Raw genomic sequence first — 19,102 nt, 5'->3', positions numbered from 1 at the left:
ATCAGCGCTGTGTGCGCAACAGGACGCACCGACTTGAATCTGAGAAGGAATACACTCCCTCTTCTGCTCCGAGGCCAGATTCATTTAATCCATTGTTAAAGACAGTTAAAGGGAAAAAAGCTTCAAAAGAAATGAAAGCGTGGCAGGCTGGGTTTCTGTACTTCGTGGTGTTGAATGCAGCTGTGCAGTATGTGACGTCCCTGGAAGAAGAGCTCACCGATTCTATTTTTGGTGAGTTTAAACTTCATCCACATTTACTCCGACACACAGCGATTCGCTTTGGAGGGCAAAACTGTGAGTCCGTGTGCCATGCGCAGACGCTCAGGAAGGAAATGTATGTAATGAGTGTATGTATGAGTGTGTGTGTGTGTGTGGGTGTGTGTAGTTTGGACTCTGAAAATAACATTAACGGTCGCTGTGAGATACTACGTATCACCTGTCTATGACTAAACTTGTCTTTGTGGTTTTTGGCGAATATCCAACTTCTGCTACCTACTATTGGCTGTGAGAGGCAGGATGAGAGGATATGTTTCATATATATGATATTAACATGAATTATGAGTTATTAAAGTACAGTTAAGGTAATTAATGTTTACAATATGGCTCCTAAACTTCTTGAACCCTTTGCAATGCAAACCTTGTAAATGTCTGTGAGGTTCCTGCCTTCACCTCCCCACCCCCAATTCTGAAAACCAACACAACCCCCATTTGAGTTGAGTCAGCTGACTGTGTCAGGACCACTGAAACTTGGGCAGATTATAGTCGGTGAGGTGGCAGGAACAAAGCTGGGAAAACTCTTGGTGGTTTCTATGGAGCTCAGTCTGACCAAGTGAACCCCTATAACCCTCGAGGGCTGATCTTGTCTACGGTGGAAGCTCATTTGATGAGGGGCCCCGAGGGGCCAGTGCTTATTGGAACCAGTCACTCAGTTAGCTAGTCAGGCGTCTCGGACCGCCCAGCCAAAGCATTAAATCAGATTAACACATCTGACAAAAACGAGAGAAAAAAAAACATACAGTTAATTTGTTATCTCTCTTCCTCTCTTTCAGGCAACTTCCTCGACCCTCTGAAAGACTTGTTTGATCGCAAGGATGAGAGCAATCAAACTGTTGCAAAATTCTCCCTCCGCAAACCGTCCCATCCCGATGATGACTTGTGTTACATCGTTCCTGGCAAAGCTGACTCCCTGGCAGCCTGCACCTTCAACAGCACCTCCAAAACCTTCCTAGTAATCCATGGATGGACGGTGAGTGGAGATTCTTCAGCCTGTTGTGACCTGCCCCACGTTTAAAACACCCACAGGCTTTGTTCACTTGACTTTTCTTTGGTTTAGAAAAAACACACCTGTGACTAGTAGTGTGTCATTATTTCACCAAATTCCAGTGCCATTAAGTCTACCCAAATTCCCATAAACTCTCTTGACAAGAAGCAGCATGTTGGTGTCAATGCCAAAGAACAGGCTGGTTAAGATGAAGTGGACTGGCTCTGATTGTAGATCGTGGCCATTAAGCTAATTCTTCCTCAACTTTTAATGTGTTTGTCACTTCAACAGTTGAGTGGTTTGTTCGAAAGCTGGATGGCTAAGCTGGTGTCAGCGCTGTATGAGAGAGAGCAGACGGCCAACGTCATCGTGGTGGACTGGCTCACCTCGGCGCAGAACCACTATGTGGTGGCAGCTCAGAACACCAAAGCAGTGGGACAGGAGATCGCTCGCTTCATCGACTGGATCGAGGTCAGTGGGGCCAACATTTCGAGATTCAAGATTCATTTGTTACATCTCGTTATACAAGTATAAGAGACATTCTTAGATTTTGGCTCCTTGTCAACAACAACAATAACAACAAGATTAAAAAGCTGCAAAACATAATAAAGATGACGCACAAATTACAGGTTTCATTCTAGTCACTATCCATTATTAGGAGTTTTTCATTTCCTCTTCATTAAAAGAAAACTTATTAAATATTGATAGAACGTTGAGGCCAAAAAAACATTTAGTAGCAACTTCTTAAAATGTAACTGTAAAAGTAAAAAAAAAACCTAATTTACAAGTTGTTATGGGTTTCTCCACTTACTCACCAATCAGCAGACAAACCTGTATTTTTACACTGGAGAGTCACTAATAAAGCTGTTACTCTTACCAAAATTAACCAAAACACTTTTATAGACAACCATTAGTAGAACGACACCACTAATTAACCATTAGTAACTTATACACACTGTCGTAATATTACTCATTGTAAAATAGTACTGTTCCGATACAGTAACTAGGTAGTAAACACAGTAGTAATCCACTGTTTTAAAATACATTCACTTTGTAACAGGATGTCACTTTAATAAAAAAAACTTGTGCATGTTTAGTTTATCAGTAAAAAGGATATTTGTCTCACTTTCGAAATCATATTTTCATATTTTAAAGGAAACCACCAACATGCCTCTTGAGAACATCCACCTGATTGGCTACAGCCTTGGGGCCCATGTGGCAGGATTTGCTGGAAGCCACGCAACCAATAAAGTCGGAAGAATAACCGGTAAACCAAACATTTTGACGCATAACATTTGGTTAAATTAAATCAACAGCTCAGTTAATTGTGGTTAAAATCACTGTTAACCTCTTGCTGTCTCTTGGCAGGTCTGGACCCAGCTGGTCCTGACTTCGAGGGGATGCACGCCCACAGACGTCTCTCCCCTGACGACGCTCACTTTGTGGACGTTCTCCACACCTTCACACGGGGCTCCCTGGGCCTCAGCATCGGGATCCAGCAGCCTGTCGGCCATGTAGACATTTACCCAAACGGAGGCAGCTTCCAGCCAGGCTGTAACCTCAGGGGGGCCCTGGAGAAGATCGCTAACTTTGGGATATACGGTGAGACAACAGTTATTGTGATATATATACATTAATAACAAATCAGCAGAATATATTTATATATGTCCTTTTTTTCGTTTCACAGAGCCACAACTGTTATGAAGTCCTTTTTAACAGTTTTTAAACATCCAAACAGCCCCAGAGTTATTTAAGCTTCAAATAATAAGGCATTATTCAACATTTCTGCTCACACGCAGTACAGCCAGTATAACCAACCATTAGACAATGATGTATCTGTTGCAAACAGGTTACAATACAGATTTTTGTGATTATTAGTACAGGCACACAGAGCACACAGTCCAGCAGGTTCACTAACACTGTAGCTACATGCTGCTTGTCATTAATCTGTCTCAGCAGTGAACATTGTTCCTGTCAGCTGCACAAAGACCCCATTCACAGCACTCTGAAAACAAACAGAGCGCCCCAAACATGGCCGAGGAAAGGTCAAATTTAATATCAGTCTGACTGAATAGGTTGATAACTAGTAAATGTGGATAGTAAAGAAATGGAAAGGTAACATATTCAAATAATTATGTATGCGTGTCATCAAACATCGTTCTCTCTTCCCTCTCCAGCTATCACAGATGCAGTGAAGTGTGAACACGAGCGCTCAGTCCACCTGTTCATTGACTCTCTGCTGAACGAGCAGGAAGCAGCCAAGGCCTACCGATGCGGCAGCAGCGACATGTTTAACCGCGGGATGTGTCTAAGCTGCCGCAAAAGCCGCTGCAACACGGTGGGCTACGACATCAGCAAGGTCCGCAAGGCGCGCAACGTTCAGATGTACACCAAGACACGAGCCTCCATGCCTTTCAGAGGTCAGTGGACTTAATAAACGCGAATAAGAGGCGTTGTTTGTCTTCATTTTTCTTTTGTCAGGTTGTTGGGAAGTTGCACTTTTTTCCTACTTACCAAGAACTTACGATGAACTAATAATATTGCAAAACAAGCTCCATTGGCTAGTTCTAATCCGATAAAAATGTTTGATGAAGTGATTTAAAAGGAATTAAAGACTCCCTGAGATCAAAAGTGTTTCAATCTCTGGTGACTTTGACGTCAAAAGTCTGATCACTTGCAGCTAAACCAGCTAAATTTGAACTGGAACAGTTTCACTACAGCAGCCTACATGTTTAAAGTTTTCCTAAATGATGCTGACTTGTTGCTCTTTCTTCTACAGTTTACCACTATCAGCTGAAGATCCACTTCTCCAGCAAAGTTAACCGTTCAGAGATGGAGCCTTCACTCACTGTCTCACTGTACGGAACAAAGGGGGAGGCTGAAAACCTGGAGCTTAAACTGTGAGTGGGCCTTTTAAAACCCTTTATAAAGGGGAATTACAGCACTGTGACTTGCATCTTGCAAGTTATATGAGTTGTTCTGTAACAGTCGCACAGTAGTCAAAGGACACAGCATGAGGTAGAAACCATAAACTCTGATGTAACCACAGACTTGGCAAAGTTTGGTCTTGCTGTGTGTAATTATTTCATGGTTTATAGTGCAGAGTTTATGAGGCTAAGCTAAATACATTATTTCTACTGGCTATGAGAATATCACTGACTTTCCTCTCTACTTCTGTCTGGCAGAAAGGAGAAAATTGCAACAAATAAGACACATTCATTCCTGCTAGTGACGGAAATAGATATCGGAGATCTCTTGATGTTGAAGTTTAAATGGGAGGAGACAAACGGTTGGTCCGCCTCCAACATGTTGAAGATGGTTTCTTCTTGGTGGTCTGGTGACACCGACAACGCTAATATGGAAGTTCACAAAATCCGCATCCGAGCTGGCGAGACCCAACAAAAGTGAGTGGTGTTATTTAAAAATATTGGAAATGTGACAAAAAAACACACTATTTTATCATTATTTTGAGTAGTCGAAGTTGTAGTAGTAGGAAAAAACTTCAACCTTTAACCCCTAGCTTAGCATTGATGAAGATACTTGCTCACAGATATTGATTGTGTTTTATGAATTTCTTTTTCAGGATGGTTTTCTGTGTAAAAGACCCCGAAGCTCATAAATTAACAGACGAGGTCACATTTGTTAAATGTAAGGATTTGTGGAGGAGGAACTCAAAACGAACTCCAAAAAGGTAAATTACCATCTGCAAGTTTCCCAAGTTTACTATTAACATCACAGTTAATGCTGATTAATTAACAGTAAACTTAATTCTTTCTGCAGAATAACTCTGACCACTGAGAACCACTGACCTTAAAGAAGAGACTCCACTGTTGGACGCCCCTCCGTCCATTCAGCACTTAGTAAATAATTTATACACCTGTAACTTATTTTATTTCTCAAATTATACAACACTCTCACTGCCTTGTATATATCCACAAAAGTATGTTTGTTATTTAAAACAATATGTATGTGAATACTGTAAAATATTTTGTAAAGAGCTGTTTTTATGACACGTATCTGTAACTTCAGTGTTGTACAAAAAGTGAATGCCGTCATCTTTGGTGCAGCTTTCGTTTCCAAAGAGATGGATACATACAAACTCACTTCAGACCCTCACATACTGAGATGTTACCTTCTGCAGGTACTGATGTCCCATTGTGTAAAATACCTCAAGTTAAATTTCATATTTATACCAACCACTGTGAAGGATACTGTCCTCCTGGTGACCATGGAGGTCTGCAGTCTGTGGCCTCTTCTCAAAAAGAGGGGAACGTAACCATTAAGATGAATTTCTTTAGGTGTTTTATGCAATAGGGTACACTTATACTTTATCTACCTTTATGTATTATCTGAATAATACATAACCTAACCTAGAGCATTCACCACTGTGGCTCTCAGCACTGTATGTGACTGTGGGACCTGTATCAGTGTGCCTTATTGTAAACAGTCGCCACAAGTAAGTTATTGCAAATTGTCTTACCTTGGCGCTTTTGTTGCTGTTTTTCACCTCAGTGTGCTATGTTATTGTCGTTCTATGAACTTGTACTGAAACCTCTGAACATGCAAAAGTCGTTTGTGTTTTAAACACTTTTTTACTGCTACACCTCTGCAAGATGTTACTTTGACACTTTTACCTCAAAGAAGACATTTTGTCTACCTTAGTTCTATTAAAATGGGTACATTTGTTGAGGAACGTGATGCTCATTGTGAGGTAGAAGGCACAGTTAATATCAGTGTTGTCCTTTTGTTGTGCTGTCTATCTTGAGTTTCTTCTGTGCATGTGACTTTTTAAATCTTGACTAATGCTCTTTTATTCATAATTACATTTCCAGTTCTGTAAGAAATATGTAACGTTTAGAGAGGCTCTGTAGAGATCGGTACTGTAATCATTGTGACTTCATTTCCACCTACTTGACAAATGTGGAAATGTTTTACTTTTGCACTGAAAACAGGGGAAGAGATTGTTAAACCAAGTTACTTGTACAGTTATGTAAATACCATTATACAGATGATAGATTTTGTAGTATGGAACACTGTTAGTTGTATATTTTTACCTCTGGACGAATTTAATCTGTAAAATGTGCATTTCTATAATCTTTTGTAAATATTCACTGTACTGTGTAAATTCTTTAATAAACAAAAATTGCCATCAGAAACATGATCCTGAGCCTGTTATTGATTATAGGCTTGTGATTTAAAAACTGTTCAAACTCAATCATAAAACTGTTCCATTGTTTTCAGACACATTTACCAGCTCAAGGCTCTTTATTCCTTTTTTCATTTATTATCAGTGCAAAATGTTTGTTTGTTCCAAATATTTTCAACTATTTCAATTATATATTTAAATTCTCACATCTGTTTTTGATATAAAAGTGCTTGGAATGGTTAAATTTCACTAAATAAGCTCTGTGATTTCTTCATGTCCTTGAAGTTGTGACGCCATTGTGTTCGGCTGACTGTGTCAAGGTGACCCAAGAGATAGACTCATTCCAGATTCATCACCAAATATCCCTTTTAGTTATGACATGTTTATCATTAATGGTGGCAGGAGTGGGAGATCCTTAACTTAAAGGTCCAGTGTGTAACATTTAGGAGCATCTATTGGCAGAAATGGATTATAATATTCATGTTTTCATTACCTTAGAATGAACCTTTTCATCTACAGAGGGAGCGGCCATGTTTACACAGTAGCCTAGGACACTCTAGATAGGGCCTTTTGCATTTTTCTTGAGTTTTGCAGCCACATGTTTAGGAGGTCGAGCTGTATTCAAATGGTTGTAATCTGCAACTTCACTGCTGGATGCCTCTAAATCCTACACACTGGTCCTTTTAGTAAAAGTACCAATACAACAATAGAAGAATACTTCATTACAAGTTAAAGTTCTGCAACTCAGAAGGGAATAATCTTGGCTGTTTTTTTGAAGTATTGGATAATTCGACCTCTTTGGACCTTGGAGAAGTTTAGAGGAGAAACTCTTTAATCTAAAATCTTTAGGTAATTTGTAACTATAGCTGTCAAGTTGTGGAATAAGTACAACAGTAAGTACAGTTTCCCTCTGAAATAAAAGTAGTACCTCAAAATTGTACTTAAGTACAGTCCCTGAGTAAAAGTACTTAGTTACTTCACACCGCTGTCAATAATAAAAGGTAAACGAATACTCTTTAAGATGACAAACATTTACTAACTTATTTTTTTGTAAACATGCAATAAAAATGGCATTTTCCTGAAAGAGTTTAGGTAAATGGTCATGTCAAGAGGACTAACAATTTCCACTTGATAAAGGCATAGAAAGCTGAAATTAGCGCTCAAGTTCAAATGCAACAGCGAGGACACTGCATAGCAAAATAAGGGAAAGTCCCATCAGTATTTGCAGGGACCACTTTAAATTGTCATAGGTGTTTGATGCTATGTGGCCTCTAAGGGGGTTGACTGACCTCACAATCGGCAACAACAGCAATGTTTTCCACAACACATGCATCACAGGAGATCTTTATTGCTTGTCGAAATGTGAACAGAAAAGTCACACAAGGAAAAGAAAATGGCAGATGCATAATGACGTACAAAGACATGAGTGAGCAAAAACAGCTTGAGCGGCACTGAGCAGGTGTAATTGTCTTCAAAGGTCAACCTGCAGATCACACACTGTTTGTTATGTGGAACAAAGTTGAGGCTCTCTTCAGTGTGACCATGACACTTAAAAATTCCTATTTAATTTGTGCGTCATCATGCGAACATGATACTTCCCAGAGGGGACAGGGATCAAAAGTCAGAGGTCACTGGAGTCCAGGGTGCGGCCGCAGAGGCAGACGGTGCAGCCCATCACTCCAGACACAGTCAGGATAGCCAGCAGGATGGCCCACCAATGAGCCTGCAGAGGATAAATACAAATATTGCACGAATGTTACATTTGAATATGATCTCTAATAAGTTAAATGCGATATGATGTAAGTTTGGATGGTTTTGTCCTGCTAATCAAATAATGTTTTGTAGTGAACTTAAACTTAAAAATCAGCTTCCTTCATTATCTTGCAGCTATTTTTTGGGTGATGGGAAGTGGAACAGACCTTTCAAAATTGTTGTGGCATTGTGTTGTAAAACAGGAATTTTGCAAAAACAAAAACAAAAAAGAAGTTTCCATTGAGGAATGCTACAAAAAATAAAACAGCTGAAATGTGACAACAAGTGGAGAAACAACATAAATGACAACCAGTGTAAATAAATATTGATAAAAATATAAATATTGAGTTTAGAAAATAATTGTATTTTAAGTTTTAAAAAAGTTTTAAAAAATCACAAAAATTGTCCATCATCAGTCCAATGTGACGTCTTCCTGTCTTGTTTTGTCTGATTAACATTTTTCATTTAAAATTACATTAAAAAAAGAGAACCTGGAGATTTTTTGTCATTTTTGATTGAAAAATGACTGAAATGAAAATCAAAATAGTTTTCCATAACAACTAATTAATTGATTAACTTACTAATTGTTGCAGCCCTAATTCAAAATGTCAAAACCTAAGAATTATTTCCATGTGCAATAATTTCTTTCAACTCACAAGGTTCCCCCACACATAGTATGTGCTGTTATCTGTGAGCAGCAAACCACACGAAAGTCGGCAATAAGTTTGATTTTAGGTTCATTTTAACCCCCAGTGGCAGTTTAAATAGACTGATGTCATGTATTTGGTGTCATATTCTTGGCTGAACTTAATAACTGTTTTGTTTTTGGTGTACAAAAACAGGTCATGACTCTGCAGCTCTGCACGATAGAAAATGAGTCAGAGGTGCAGGTTTGGTAAAAAACACAATGGTTCCTGAAGTGAGGGGTCATTTCTGTCTCCAGTGAAACAGATGGACGATCCTAAGAGGTACTCTTCAACCCAAATGGGCATTCCTGATTCTCCATGCTGTCATGAGAAACTAAAAGTCAAAAGCGGCTACGACTGAAACATTGCAGACAGCTGAACTTCAATGCAGTAAGTTTAAACACCATAAGCTGAAGATGAGACCTCAGGGGAACATCTGCTGCATCTTAACAAAGATGGCGTCCTCAACCATAGCCACAGGCTTAAGTAAATAACCTTTTTTTACAATGAGCTGAAAACCATTGATCAAGTAATTTGGGTCACCTTGAGTTAAGTTATTACATCTGTCAATTTACCTCATAATCTGATCAAAACAAATCATACTCAAGCACTGTATTATACAATTAATTAGACAGTATTTTCTTAAAGAAAGAAGTGAAAGAAAGTAAAACAACTCATTAAAGTTTAGGATTAGGCCTTTAAAGGGTTTTGGCAACTGAAACAATGATGTGGTGTAAGTTGTGGAGCTTTCATTGTAAACAAATACAGATTTATTTACTAAATTGTGCATCCTGTAGGCTTAACAAACATGTTGAATGCATTTTTTGGCAAATTGCTCCCTTTTAGATACATTATCACCTGCAGCTGTTTCCACCCTGTGCATTAGCGTTAATGTACAACAGATTTAAACTATAGTGGGACCTGCTCATCAAAACATTACTCTACAGTGCCACCAGTGGTCAAAAATACTACAGGGAGCCTTTAAAGTGAAATTATGCAACTTTTCCTAAACAACAGCCACTGTGGCAATATGTGACAACTAAATTGTAGTTTGGTACAGTTGCTCAAGTGGAGAAGAGTCATAGAGTCAGCTTACTAAGTTACATGGCAAAATCTACATATCTAAAGGTTGCTAACATTAGCTACTACGAGCAATGGGTCACACCAGACCACATGAGAATATTAAATTATCTTACGAAGTCAACTTTTGAAACGTCAACGTGAATGTTCGGCTTGCATCATTTGTGCAAATTTGAGTGTTAGGCTGCTTGTGTTTATATCCCCCAAACAGCTTATGTAAAACTGTAAGTTAGCTATAGCTATCTAACCTCTGTATAAAGCATATTAATGAAACCTTTGATACACAAAAACGTTTTCGTTCAAGTTGAAACATTTTCAACTCAAACAAACGTGTCTTAGCAGGTGTTCGCCAGAAAAGTTGCATCTAATAGCATCTTTCCATTGACTTCGTATGTGCTGCCTCTTAAATTTGCTTTGTGTTCTGTCTAACTAAGTTATTTTTGCTTTGAAAACTAGGTTTGATATTGGTTTTACTTTTGATTAAATAACAAATGTTTTGATAAATCCTCCTTTCACGCTGTTTTCACATTGTCATTTGATACATTGTTATAAAAATATTGACTACAGCCGCTTTAACTGAATTGTAGGAGTCTGAACTGATTTTTCTTTTAGTTTCATTTCATGTTAAAACATCTGTTAGTTATTAGCTGTACTTCTTCTGTGACATCCTATGACATTTATGTATGCATATGTTATCACACTAATTGTAGGAAGAGTTCACCTTCATCCACTCCGCTATGTCATCGAAGTCATCCAAATGGAGAAAGGAGTTTTTCAGTCTTGCAATGGGGCCGTCTGCATCCAGTAGACGACACATGTGGAATTTATCGCAGTAACCCTGGTTCCCTGAGCACGGAGCCCCGCCAACCAATGGCAGTGCGTTTCTTTGGAAGTAACGGGACAGCACGGAGGAGGTGGTGCTGGCACATGTCTCAGGCTTACCTGCCATAGACACACAGGAAATAAAAAATCATTTAGCTATTTAAAGCCACTGTGTACAGAATTTGAAACACAGTAAACTTCTAGTGCACCAAAGCATCCAGGACCATAACTGACTTTTGCAAAATGTGATATTCAAAGCTCAAGCTCAACAAAACACCCCATGTTATACATTGTACACGGATCATCATGTCTCCTGAGGTAGTTTTGAGGTTGTTTAATGGAAAACAATGATGTACGAGGGTAACCTCTGTACAAATTGACACAGGCTGACGTGTTGAGACACAAAGTGTAAACACATTCCTCCGTAGTAGAGGACACATTGGACTATAGTTACCAGGCTGCTGGCAGCACATGTGGCATTTCTCCTTCACGGAGTCTCCTGGACAGTCACACTGCTCCAGCCTGTGTTTCACACACACAGACTCAGCACAGACCTGCAGAGAGAACCACAGACATTCCTTAGAAAGAAGACTTTATAGGAAATAGTGGCACTGTCTGGACTTTCTCTAATTTATGTCAATCAACAATTAATTGGTAAGATAAACCTGTTTATATCACAATCAATAAACGGTTTAAACATCTGTGGTTCTGGATAGGGTAAAAGGTACGCTAATAAAACAAAAAACAAAAGGTAATAAAAACAAAAAACAAAAGGTAATAAAAACCTTCTTAAAAGGTTGAATAAAATATTGTATAAATAGTTCATTATTTCCCCACATTTTGGGAACACACTCTGGACAAACTCATCTTTACTTTGTAATGTGAGTAATCTGGATCCAACATGTGTTTTTTTTTAGTTTATATTCTTCAAAAATCTGAAATAGAAAAGTGTTTTAAGAACTGAACCAAAATTTGGCTTTGACTTTACTTGTACAGATGAGCCTGTTTTCCTGGTTTCTGTTCATTTGATTCTAAGAATGTTTTCACCATTCAGTGAAGGGAACAGTGTGTGTCATTTAAAACGATTTATGATTAATTTGAACACTAAAACTTAAACTCCACCTTCATTTTTTGGATCCTTTTTCTTGGATTATTGCATTCCCACATCCCACTCAAAAGTCTTTTCCAGTTATTATGTTCCCTGCTCCTGGACCAGGTCGTCAGAGGTTAACAAACTTAGCACCTCTGGAGAGCAATATATCAACACCATATGATGAAGCAACATTCACAGCTGGAATAAATTGCTCAGAGGACCAACAGAAGACGTTGAACAATGGAGGAAATTTGGTCAAGATGAAACTTTTATGGCATCACATGATTGTCTCGTTAGTACTGCTGTGTTGCAATGGTATGTTTGTTTTTAAAAATGAAGTGGATCGTGGGCATACTTGGACAGTGAAGCATCTGATTGAAACCAGCACACTATCAGTTTCATATTACTTGATATATAAGCAGTAAACACTCGACATGGCACTGAGTCAGTTTCACTGAATAACATGAAAACAATTATCTATGAATAGCTAGAACGTATTTTTTACAAAATTGCTGTTTTGAAGCAAATAGAACCACAATAAACCAAGAGCATGCTTGTAGGTATTAATGCCATGGTCACTTTCAGATAGGTGTGCAGGTTTTCTATAATTATATAGTTATAACTCTTTACCAGACTGAACAGCAGTGTTTCATTGCCCTTCCTGGTTGAATATTTCATGTTACACCTCTGACCACACGCAGAATCAATGAAAGGTGTGTGGTTGGTGCGAACCCCTGTAACCACTCACAATAGTGATGTCAAAGTGTAGTTACACACCCTGTGGTAAAAATCAATTGTGTAATCCACCAGAGGGAACGTTCTACAACAAGTCTGTACTGATTTGTGTCAGTATTACATTGTTGTTCTGTGATAAACAGACTGATTTGAGTTTTTTAAATTGTATTTATCCAATTTAAATTTTTTTAAATCACAGTAGCATGGTCGGCAAAATGATAACTGGCAAAAAACGTGAAAGGCCCTATCTACAGCTTTTGTCCGTTCTGGGCTACTGTAGAAAAATGGCGGTTCAACATGGTGGCCTCCATAGATCTGCTGTTGAAGATCATGGGATAAGACTGAAAGCTCTAGAACAGCTACTAAATAGACCTCATGGTGAGATTGGTCAAGAATAAACTCTGAAACGTTAGCTTGTTGGGCAATGTAGTTGAACCGTATTGTGGCGTGGTGGTGGATGAGGCTGCCTCACCCCGCTCAGGCACACACGCGTGCCCTCACTGCAGACCGTGAGGTTCTCCTTGGCTGTTGGCTCGGGGCAGAGCGGGGAGAGGCCTGAACACACGCTCTCTTTCTGACAGTCTGTCTCCTCATCACAGGTCTGACTCGCCAGCTTAAACTCACAGTCCTGACCACAGCACAGGCCCTGACTCGGACTGATGGAGGAAGACATCATACACACAGAGATAAATATGAAAGCCACAAAACAAAGACTACAGTGGCCGACAAGAGAAAACGCGCCGCAAACGGCAAAATGCTGCCAACACGGGAATAATGCAAATCCAAAAACACACAAACGTTCCACAAAACGGAAGTGCGCCAGGCCACTAGGGGGACCCGACCTGAGGGATGGACCAGTCCTGTGGGACCAGACCCGAAAGACATGAAAAAGAAGAAGAAGAAGAAGAAGAAGAAGAAGAAGAAGAAAAAGAAAGTTGGCTAAGTTTTGGAGAGGACAGTAAAAAGGTACGTTTTCCTTTATGTCTTTTTTTTGTCTTCTTCTTCTTCTTCTTCTCCTTCTTCTTCATGTCTTTCGGGTTTGGTCCCACAGGACTGGTCCATCCCTCAGGTCGGGTCCCCTAGTGGCCTGGCGCACTTCCGTTTTCTCTCTTGGAGTTGTTTTGGGGTTTTGTGTGTTTTTGGTATTTGCAGCATTTTTCTTTGGCATTTGTTTTGTGGGTTTGTAAGTTTTTGCTTCTGCTTCGTTTCTGTGATTGCAGCATTTTTCTGTTGCTGCGTTTTTCTGTTGGATTTGTTTTATGTGTTTGTGTGTTTTTGGATTTGCATTATTCCTGTGTTGGCAGCGTTTTGCCGTTTGCAGCGCGTTTGCCCTTGTCAGCCACCGTAAGGGACATGCCCAGAACGTCAGTAAAATAGTTTAGATGATATTTTAGATCCTATCCTGTATTCTGTGTTTCTGTGTACAGTACCTGCAGACTTTACCAGGCTTGAGGCGACACTGGACTCCTACAGGTTCTCTGGCGCTGAAGCAGCAGAGGTCTGTGTCGTTCTGACCAACATCGCACTCCTCGCCTTCCTCCACAATCTGGTTTCCACAGATGGGCTGATTGCTGACTGGCCAAAAAAACATAAACGCACACAAGTAAACACACACAAACATACCCTGAAAGACAAACAAATTCGAATTATTTACAGTGACTAATCCAAAGTGTAAACATTTCCGCACGACAACATGCAGATGGACACTGTCTGATCTTTTCTGTCTCACCCAGAAAGCAGTCATCCTTCTTCAGCTTCAGGATCTTGCTGATGTGTTTGATGCTGCAGGGCGAGAACTTGTCGTTGTTTTCACGAACCTCATCTGTGGCGTGAGGGAACATCAGGTACCTGCCTTTACCGCCGGTGGAGCCAAGGTTCCCGCAGTTTGAGCCCTCATCGTGCTTTATCAGAGACAAAATACGTAGATGTTGACTTTTAAACGATATGTTTTCCTGTGTAAGTTACGTATCTTGAGGCTGAGCACATGGAATAAGCATGTATTTGGATGTTTCCATTTAAAGCACTCAGCTGTAGACAGAAAACAGCAGGGGGAAACAAATGATCTAACCAAGCTCAAAGCATTAGTTTCCATCCTAATCCCAGACAAGGGGATTAAGTCCCTTTATTGGTGATCTTAGTAGCTTGTAATAGGTCATTGCAGACAGTAAAAATGTTTTTCAGTGAAAGATGATGCCTGTAATATCAAATAAAAGCTCCTTCTAAATGGGCAAAATGCAAAAACCTTGACTTTTAAAATTATCTTTGTCGTATTTTCAAATAAAACGTTTATGCAGTCAAAAGATTTCCCTGGAATCTGATGGCCCTGAAACAGCCGAGGAATGTCGTGTTTCACTTGTGGGACAGTGAGGACAGAACAGAGAGCTCCTCCCGCTTTGGTCAGAAATGTATTTGTGAAATATTATCTGGAACTCGTGTTCCCTGGATGTCAAACTCACTGGTGAATTAAGAGACCAAGGGGTAGACTTGAAATTAACACGGACACATGCGAGGACCATGTTTCGATGTGTGTATTTCAGCATCTGTTCTTCATTAGTTTGATGGATATAATGAGTGCTAATTTTATAGCCTACTTAGCGTTGATTTATGTTTCCACTGAAATGTCTTGGTCTCTTTCTTCAGCTATTTTGTGTTATCTCAGCTCAAAAGCCTTCAGACTTTAGACTAAAACTAGTAGCGAGTTCTACTGCGCAGCCTTCACTGCTGCAGTCACAAAAGCAACAAAAACCATGAACAGCAAAGTATACTGTACTCTGTCAATCTGCAGATTTGTTTACTTCTTGAACACCTGCAGGGATTTTACAGATGTTGTTACCACAGACAAAGCCTAGATCCAGTTTTAAGATAAACCCATCAAGAAACATTACAAATGATTGGAAGTTTTTCTGCCTCGGAGGGAAAACGAGTTCAGTCAAGTCTTGAAATCTGATGTTGTGACTTGTAAGGACCGTACTGTGTTTTGTATGTATTTAATTTCTGTTTGTTTGAACAATTTATAAATGTCAATTAGAGCTGGAACAATTAATCGATTAATTTATGATTAAGTAAATCCCTAAAAAGTAATTGTTAGTTGTTGCTCTAATTTTGAAGTTATATGTGCACAAAATGCGGCAGAATAACAAAAAAAAGAAGAAAAAAAACTAATTTCTATTTACTGTATTTCAATTTATCTTTCACCTGAGCAGCAAATTGATGCACACGGTTCTGAAAGCCACTGTATCTATGTATGGTTGCAAGGGAAGTAGGCCAAAGGTCAGCAGCTCTCTACTCAGAATTCACTCTGCATCACAGCCCACCCCTCTCTGTCCACCACCGTGCATCCCACAAATCTCAGGTGAAGCCCGTGCTCAGATCTCTTCATGCACTTCTTCCAGCCTGTTCCGGCCTGGAAACAATGAGACATGCCTGTCACAGGAGCCAGGGCACCAGGCGCAGGAGCAGGAGAACTTAACGGTAGTTTGATTTATAGAAAGCTTGCAGGGCCTGACATAGCAGAACTAATCTGCTCAGGAACGCCTCAGAGGAGTCTTTGGTGTGTGGAAGTGTGAATAACAGAGGGCAGGGTGAAAAGAGTCTGAGGAGCGCTGCTGGCATTTTGGACAGTGGGAGAAAGGTCGCAGGTGTTAGTAGCTGTCACACATGCAGAGAAATGGCATGCATCTGTATGTATACAAAAGCTGTGTGTTGCTTTAGGCCGTGGGTCACAGTGGTGGAAGAAGTACTCAGATCCTTCACTTAAAACAGCAACAAGGTTGGATTCTGTGTTGATTCTGGCGCCCCTCGTGGACAAAAGTGGTAGTGTTTGCCTTGTTTCATTGATTTCAAGGGGAATCAGACCAAATTCGACCCGGTGGCAGGCATTAAGAATAACTACATGAAAATAGTAAATCTTAATAGCTAATGTAGTCATACAGAGGCATCAGTATTACATTGAGACTGTTTCATTCCCAGTTTTTAAACTATTTTTAGCTGTATTATAAGCAAAATATATCTAGTAGTAAGTAGTAAAAGTGCTACTGTATGTGAGATTATTATGTATGACATTATTATATTAATACTGATGCATCAATGTGTGAGCAGCATTTTACTGTTGTAGCTGCTGAAAGTTAAGCTGGTTTTAACTACTTTTAGCTAGTTTACTCCAGTGTTTTCAGGGTTGGGCCCCTCCAAAGGGTCATAGCATAAATCGAAGGGGTCGTGTGATGATCAATCTGTGAGGTAAGAAAAAAAAAATAAAGTTCTGATAAATAAATCTGTTTTCAATTTTTTTTATTAAAAAAGTTCTTTCTTTTGGCCAACTTCAACCCATCTGAGAAGATTATAGGGGAAATTCTTGAGTTTGTGGAACTTCTAATAACACACCCATACATCTGAAATGAGAGGTCCCAGACAGGTACTGCTTTTACATAAGAGGTCCCAAGCCAAGTACAGTACTTGAGTAAATGTACTAAATTACTTACAGAGAACAGAGAATAACTGTGAGGAGAAAGAGAAAAATAAATCAGATTATCCAGTGAGGCTGAGCCAAGAATCTCTATAAAACAAGCCAGTCAATAAAGGCCAAGGTCCCTAATGCCCACATAAGTGAATCATTCACAGACAATTTGTTCTGGTGCAGTGCAAACAGCCATGTATGCCTTGTGAGAATATGTGAGGTAAGTTTAAACTTTGAATCGCAGAGATTCGACATGTCGAATTATCATTCAGTACCACACAGTCTTATGTATGACTACAAAGTGTTGGGGCACCAGAAGGGGTTCGGGGTAAAACTGGTTAAGTTTAACAGACTGAAATACTACACTGAGCTGTATTGTGAACTGTGTTTTGGGAGGATTTTCTTTTTTTAAACTTGCCCTGAATAGACCTGTTACACACCAGCCATTTTGACGTGTTATGGAAGGAAATCACAAGTGTAACTAATAACATTAACAATGGCTTTAATCTATTTGAGTGCCTGGTAAACTGATCAGTTAAACAGTCTTTTTCACAATACCAGAACCTCAGATAACTTTGTTAACTACACTTGTGAATTTCCTGCTATGGAAAGTTAAAATGTCTGCTGTGAGAAAAGTAGATAAAGCCATAGGCCTGCAGTAGCTCCTAAAACACCCACAAAAGTTTGGCTTTTTTTGCATTCACTATTTCATTACCAGTGATGTGTCTATAAACTGCTATTAATGCACAATAATAAAAAGGGAAAATCCACCTTAAAACACATGCTACATTGCACAATTTCAGCGACTTTGGGTACGTATGTATCTGTCTCCCTAAACTTTGAATCATCATCAAAACGTGAATAAATTAGGTTTTTGTTGGATTGGTGTACCAAAAAAAAATTTAATAATACATCCCACTTTCACGAGATGTTGTCATATTCCAGTGAAATCACCACTGTTGTTATGGAGACCCGAAGTTGTTCCATTATCCGCTCCCTGAGGAGCCGCTCCAGGACTTGTCTGTACATGACATCATCATTACAGTTTGACATATTCACAAATATAGGAATATGTGGATTTAGGGTGGAAAGAGTTGAATACACACTATAATAAAGTTTAAAATCTGGTATTATTGCTACTATCTTAACAATTTACATCATCAAGGGAAGGTTGTGGTATAAATTCTGTGCAATATTCTCTCTAATTTTGAATTTTTGGTTTGATTGAGTCAGTTTTGTAGACTGTCTCCTCGTGTAGTGTCAGACAGATGCTTTTAGTAAACTATGGGGACTGACCGGAGATCCCAGGCTGTGGCCGAGTTCATGGGCGAGGGTCAGCTGGACGTGTCGAGGAGGCAGGAACTGTCCGTAGTTCTGAATTGTGACTAGACCTGTGTTCAGGGTGGAGGTCTGACCGTTACGCAGGGTGGTCTGCTGTGAACATACTCCTCCCCAGTTACCTGAATCACACACAGATGAGAGGATGGACATGGAGTTTCCTGGTTTGGTTCCCACTGCAGTCATATAGAGTATAGTTAAAAAAACAATTTAAAACAAGGCGTGGTTTATGTATTTTACTACTTAGTTTACACAAGGTACTGCTTTAGAAGAAAGTGGCAGGTGGCTGATAACGTCTCATGAATGCATCGTCATTGCACATAATTCCCACTGCAGTAACTGTGTTGATGCTTCAGACTGAACAGAAAGGAGTTACAGACCTCATGAAAATGCCTGCTTGTCACTTTGCACTACAGTTTGGTTGCATAACTGACCTTGTGCTACTGGAAATACCTTAAACCAACATTGTTTTGCTACTGAAGCGTTATTGACCTCTGAGGCCCATGGTCGGACGTGTGGACAGACGGACCAACAGACCTCCTGAGCTGCTCTCACATCACATCAAAGCCTGTAGAGCCATTTGGTCTCCAATGGTCTACAGTGTCTTTGGGTTTACATAATGTACAACAGCTGGCCACACTCACATGGATGGACAGCTGGCTTGTGACATCATCTTTCAGCTGGCCAGCCAGAGGACAAGTTTTACAGAAACCAGTCTGATTGGTCAAACTGAGCA

General features: G+C 39.7%; 2 protein-coding genes across 2 annotated transcripts in view; one reads left to right on the top strand and one right to left on the bottom strand.

Moving 5' to 3' along the window:
• The first annotated feature begins 6 nt into the window (after positions 1-6).
• Positions 7-6,417, top strand: LOC127350576 (lipoprotein lipase). Its single transcript, XM_051377324.1, has 10 exons — positions 7-231; positions 1,050-1,246; positions 1,553-1,732; positions 2,417-2,528; positions 2,630-2,863; positions 3,439-3,681; positions 4,041-4,161; positions 4,447-4,665; positions 4,845-4,952; positions 5,042-6,417. Exons 1-10 carry the CDS (start codon positions 132-134, stop codon positions 5,067-5,069), a joined length of 1,542 nt encoding a protein of 513 aa, XP_051233284.1. The 5' UTR covers positions 7-131; the 3' UTR covers positions 5,070-6,417.
• Positions 6,418-7,735: 1,318 nt separating this feature from the next.
• Positions 7,736-19,102, bottom strand: part of si:ch1073-396h14.1 (disintegrin and metalloproteinase domain-containing protein 10) — a 29,985-nt gene continuing 18,618 nt past the window's right edge. The window contains exons 9-15 of the mRNA XM_051377207.1: positions 18,325-18,488; positions 14,305-14,476; positions 14,006-14,150; positions 13,048-13,231; positions 11,202-11,301; positions 10,647-10,867; positions 7,736-8,130 (exon numbers count right to left, since the gene is read on the bottom strand). Of these exons, the coding sequence (XP_051233167.1) occupies positions 8,029-8,130; positions 10,647-10,867; positions 11,202-11,301; positions 13,048-13,231; positions 14,006-14,150; positions 14,305-14,476; positions 18,325-18,488 (1,088 nt within the window). The 3' untranslated portion in view covers positions 7,736-8,028. The remainder of the gene's footprint in view (positions 8,131-10,646; positions 10,868-11,201; positions 11,302-13,047; positions 13,232-14,005; positions 14,151-14,304; positions 14,477-18,324; positions 18,489-19,102) is intronic.

This window comes from Dicentrarchus labrax, unplaced genomic scaffold (genome assembly GCF_905237075.1).
Source record: "Dicentrarchus labrax unplaced genomic scaffold, dlabrax2021, whole genome shotgun sequence".
In the NCBI taxonomy this organism is placed as follows: Eukaryota; Metazoa; Chordata; class Actinopteri; family Moronidae; genus Dicentrarchus; species Dicentrarchus labrax.
The sequence above is the reverse complement of the archived record's forward strand: the minus strand, read 5'-3'. Positions and strand labels throughout refer to the sequence as shown.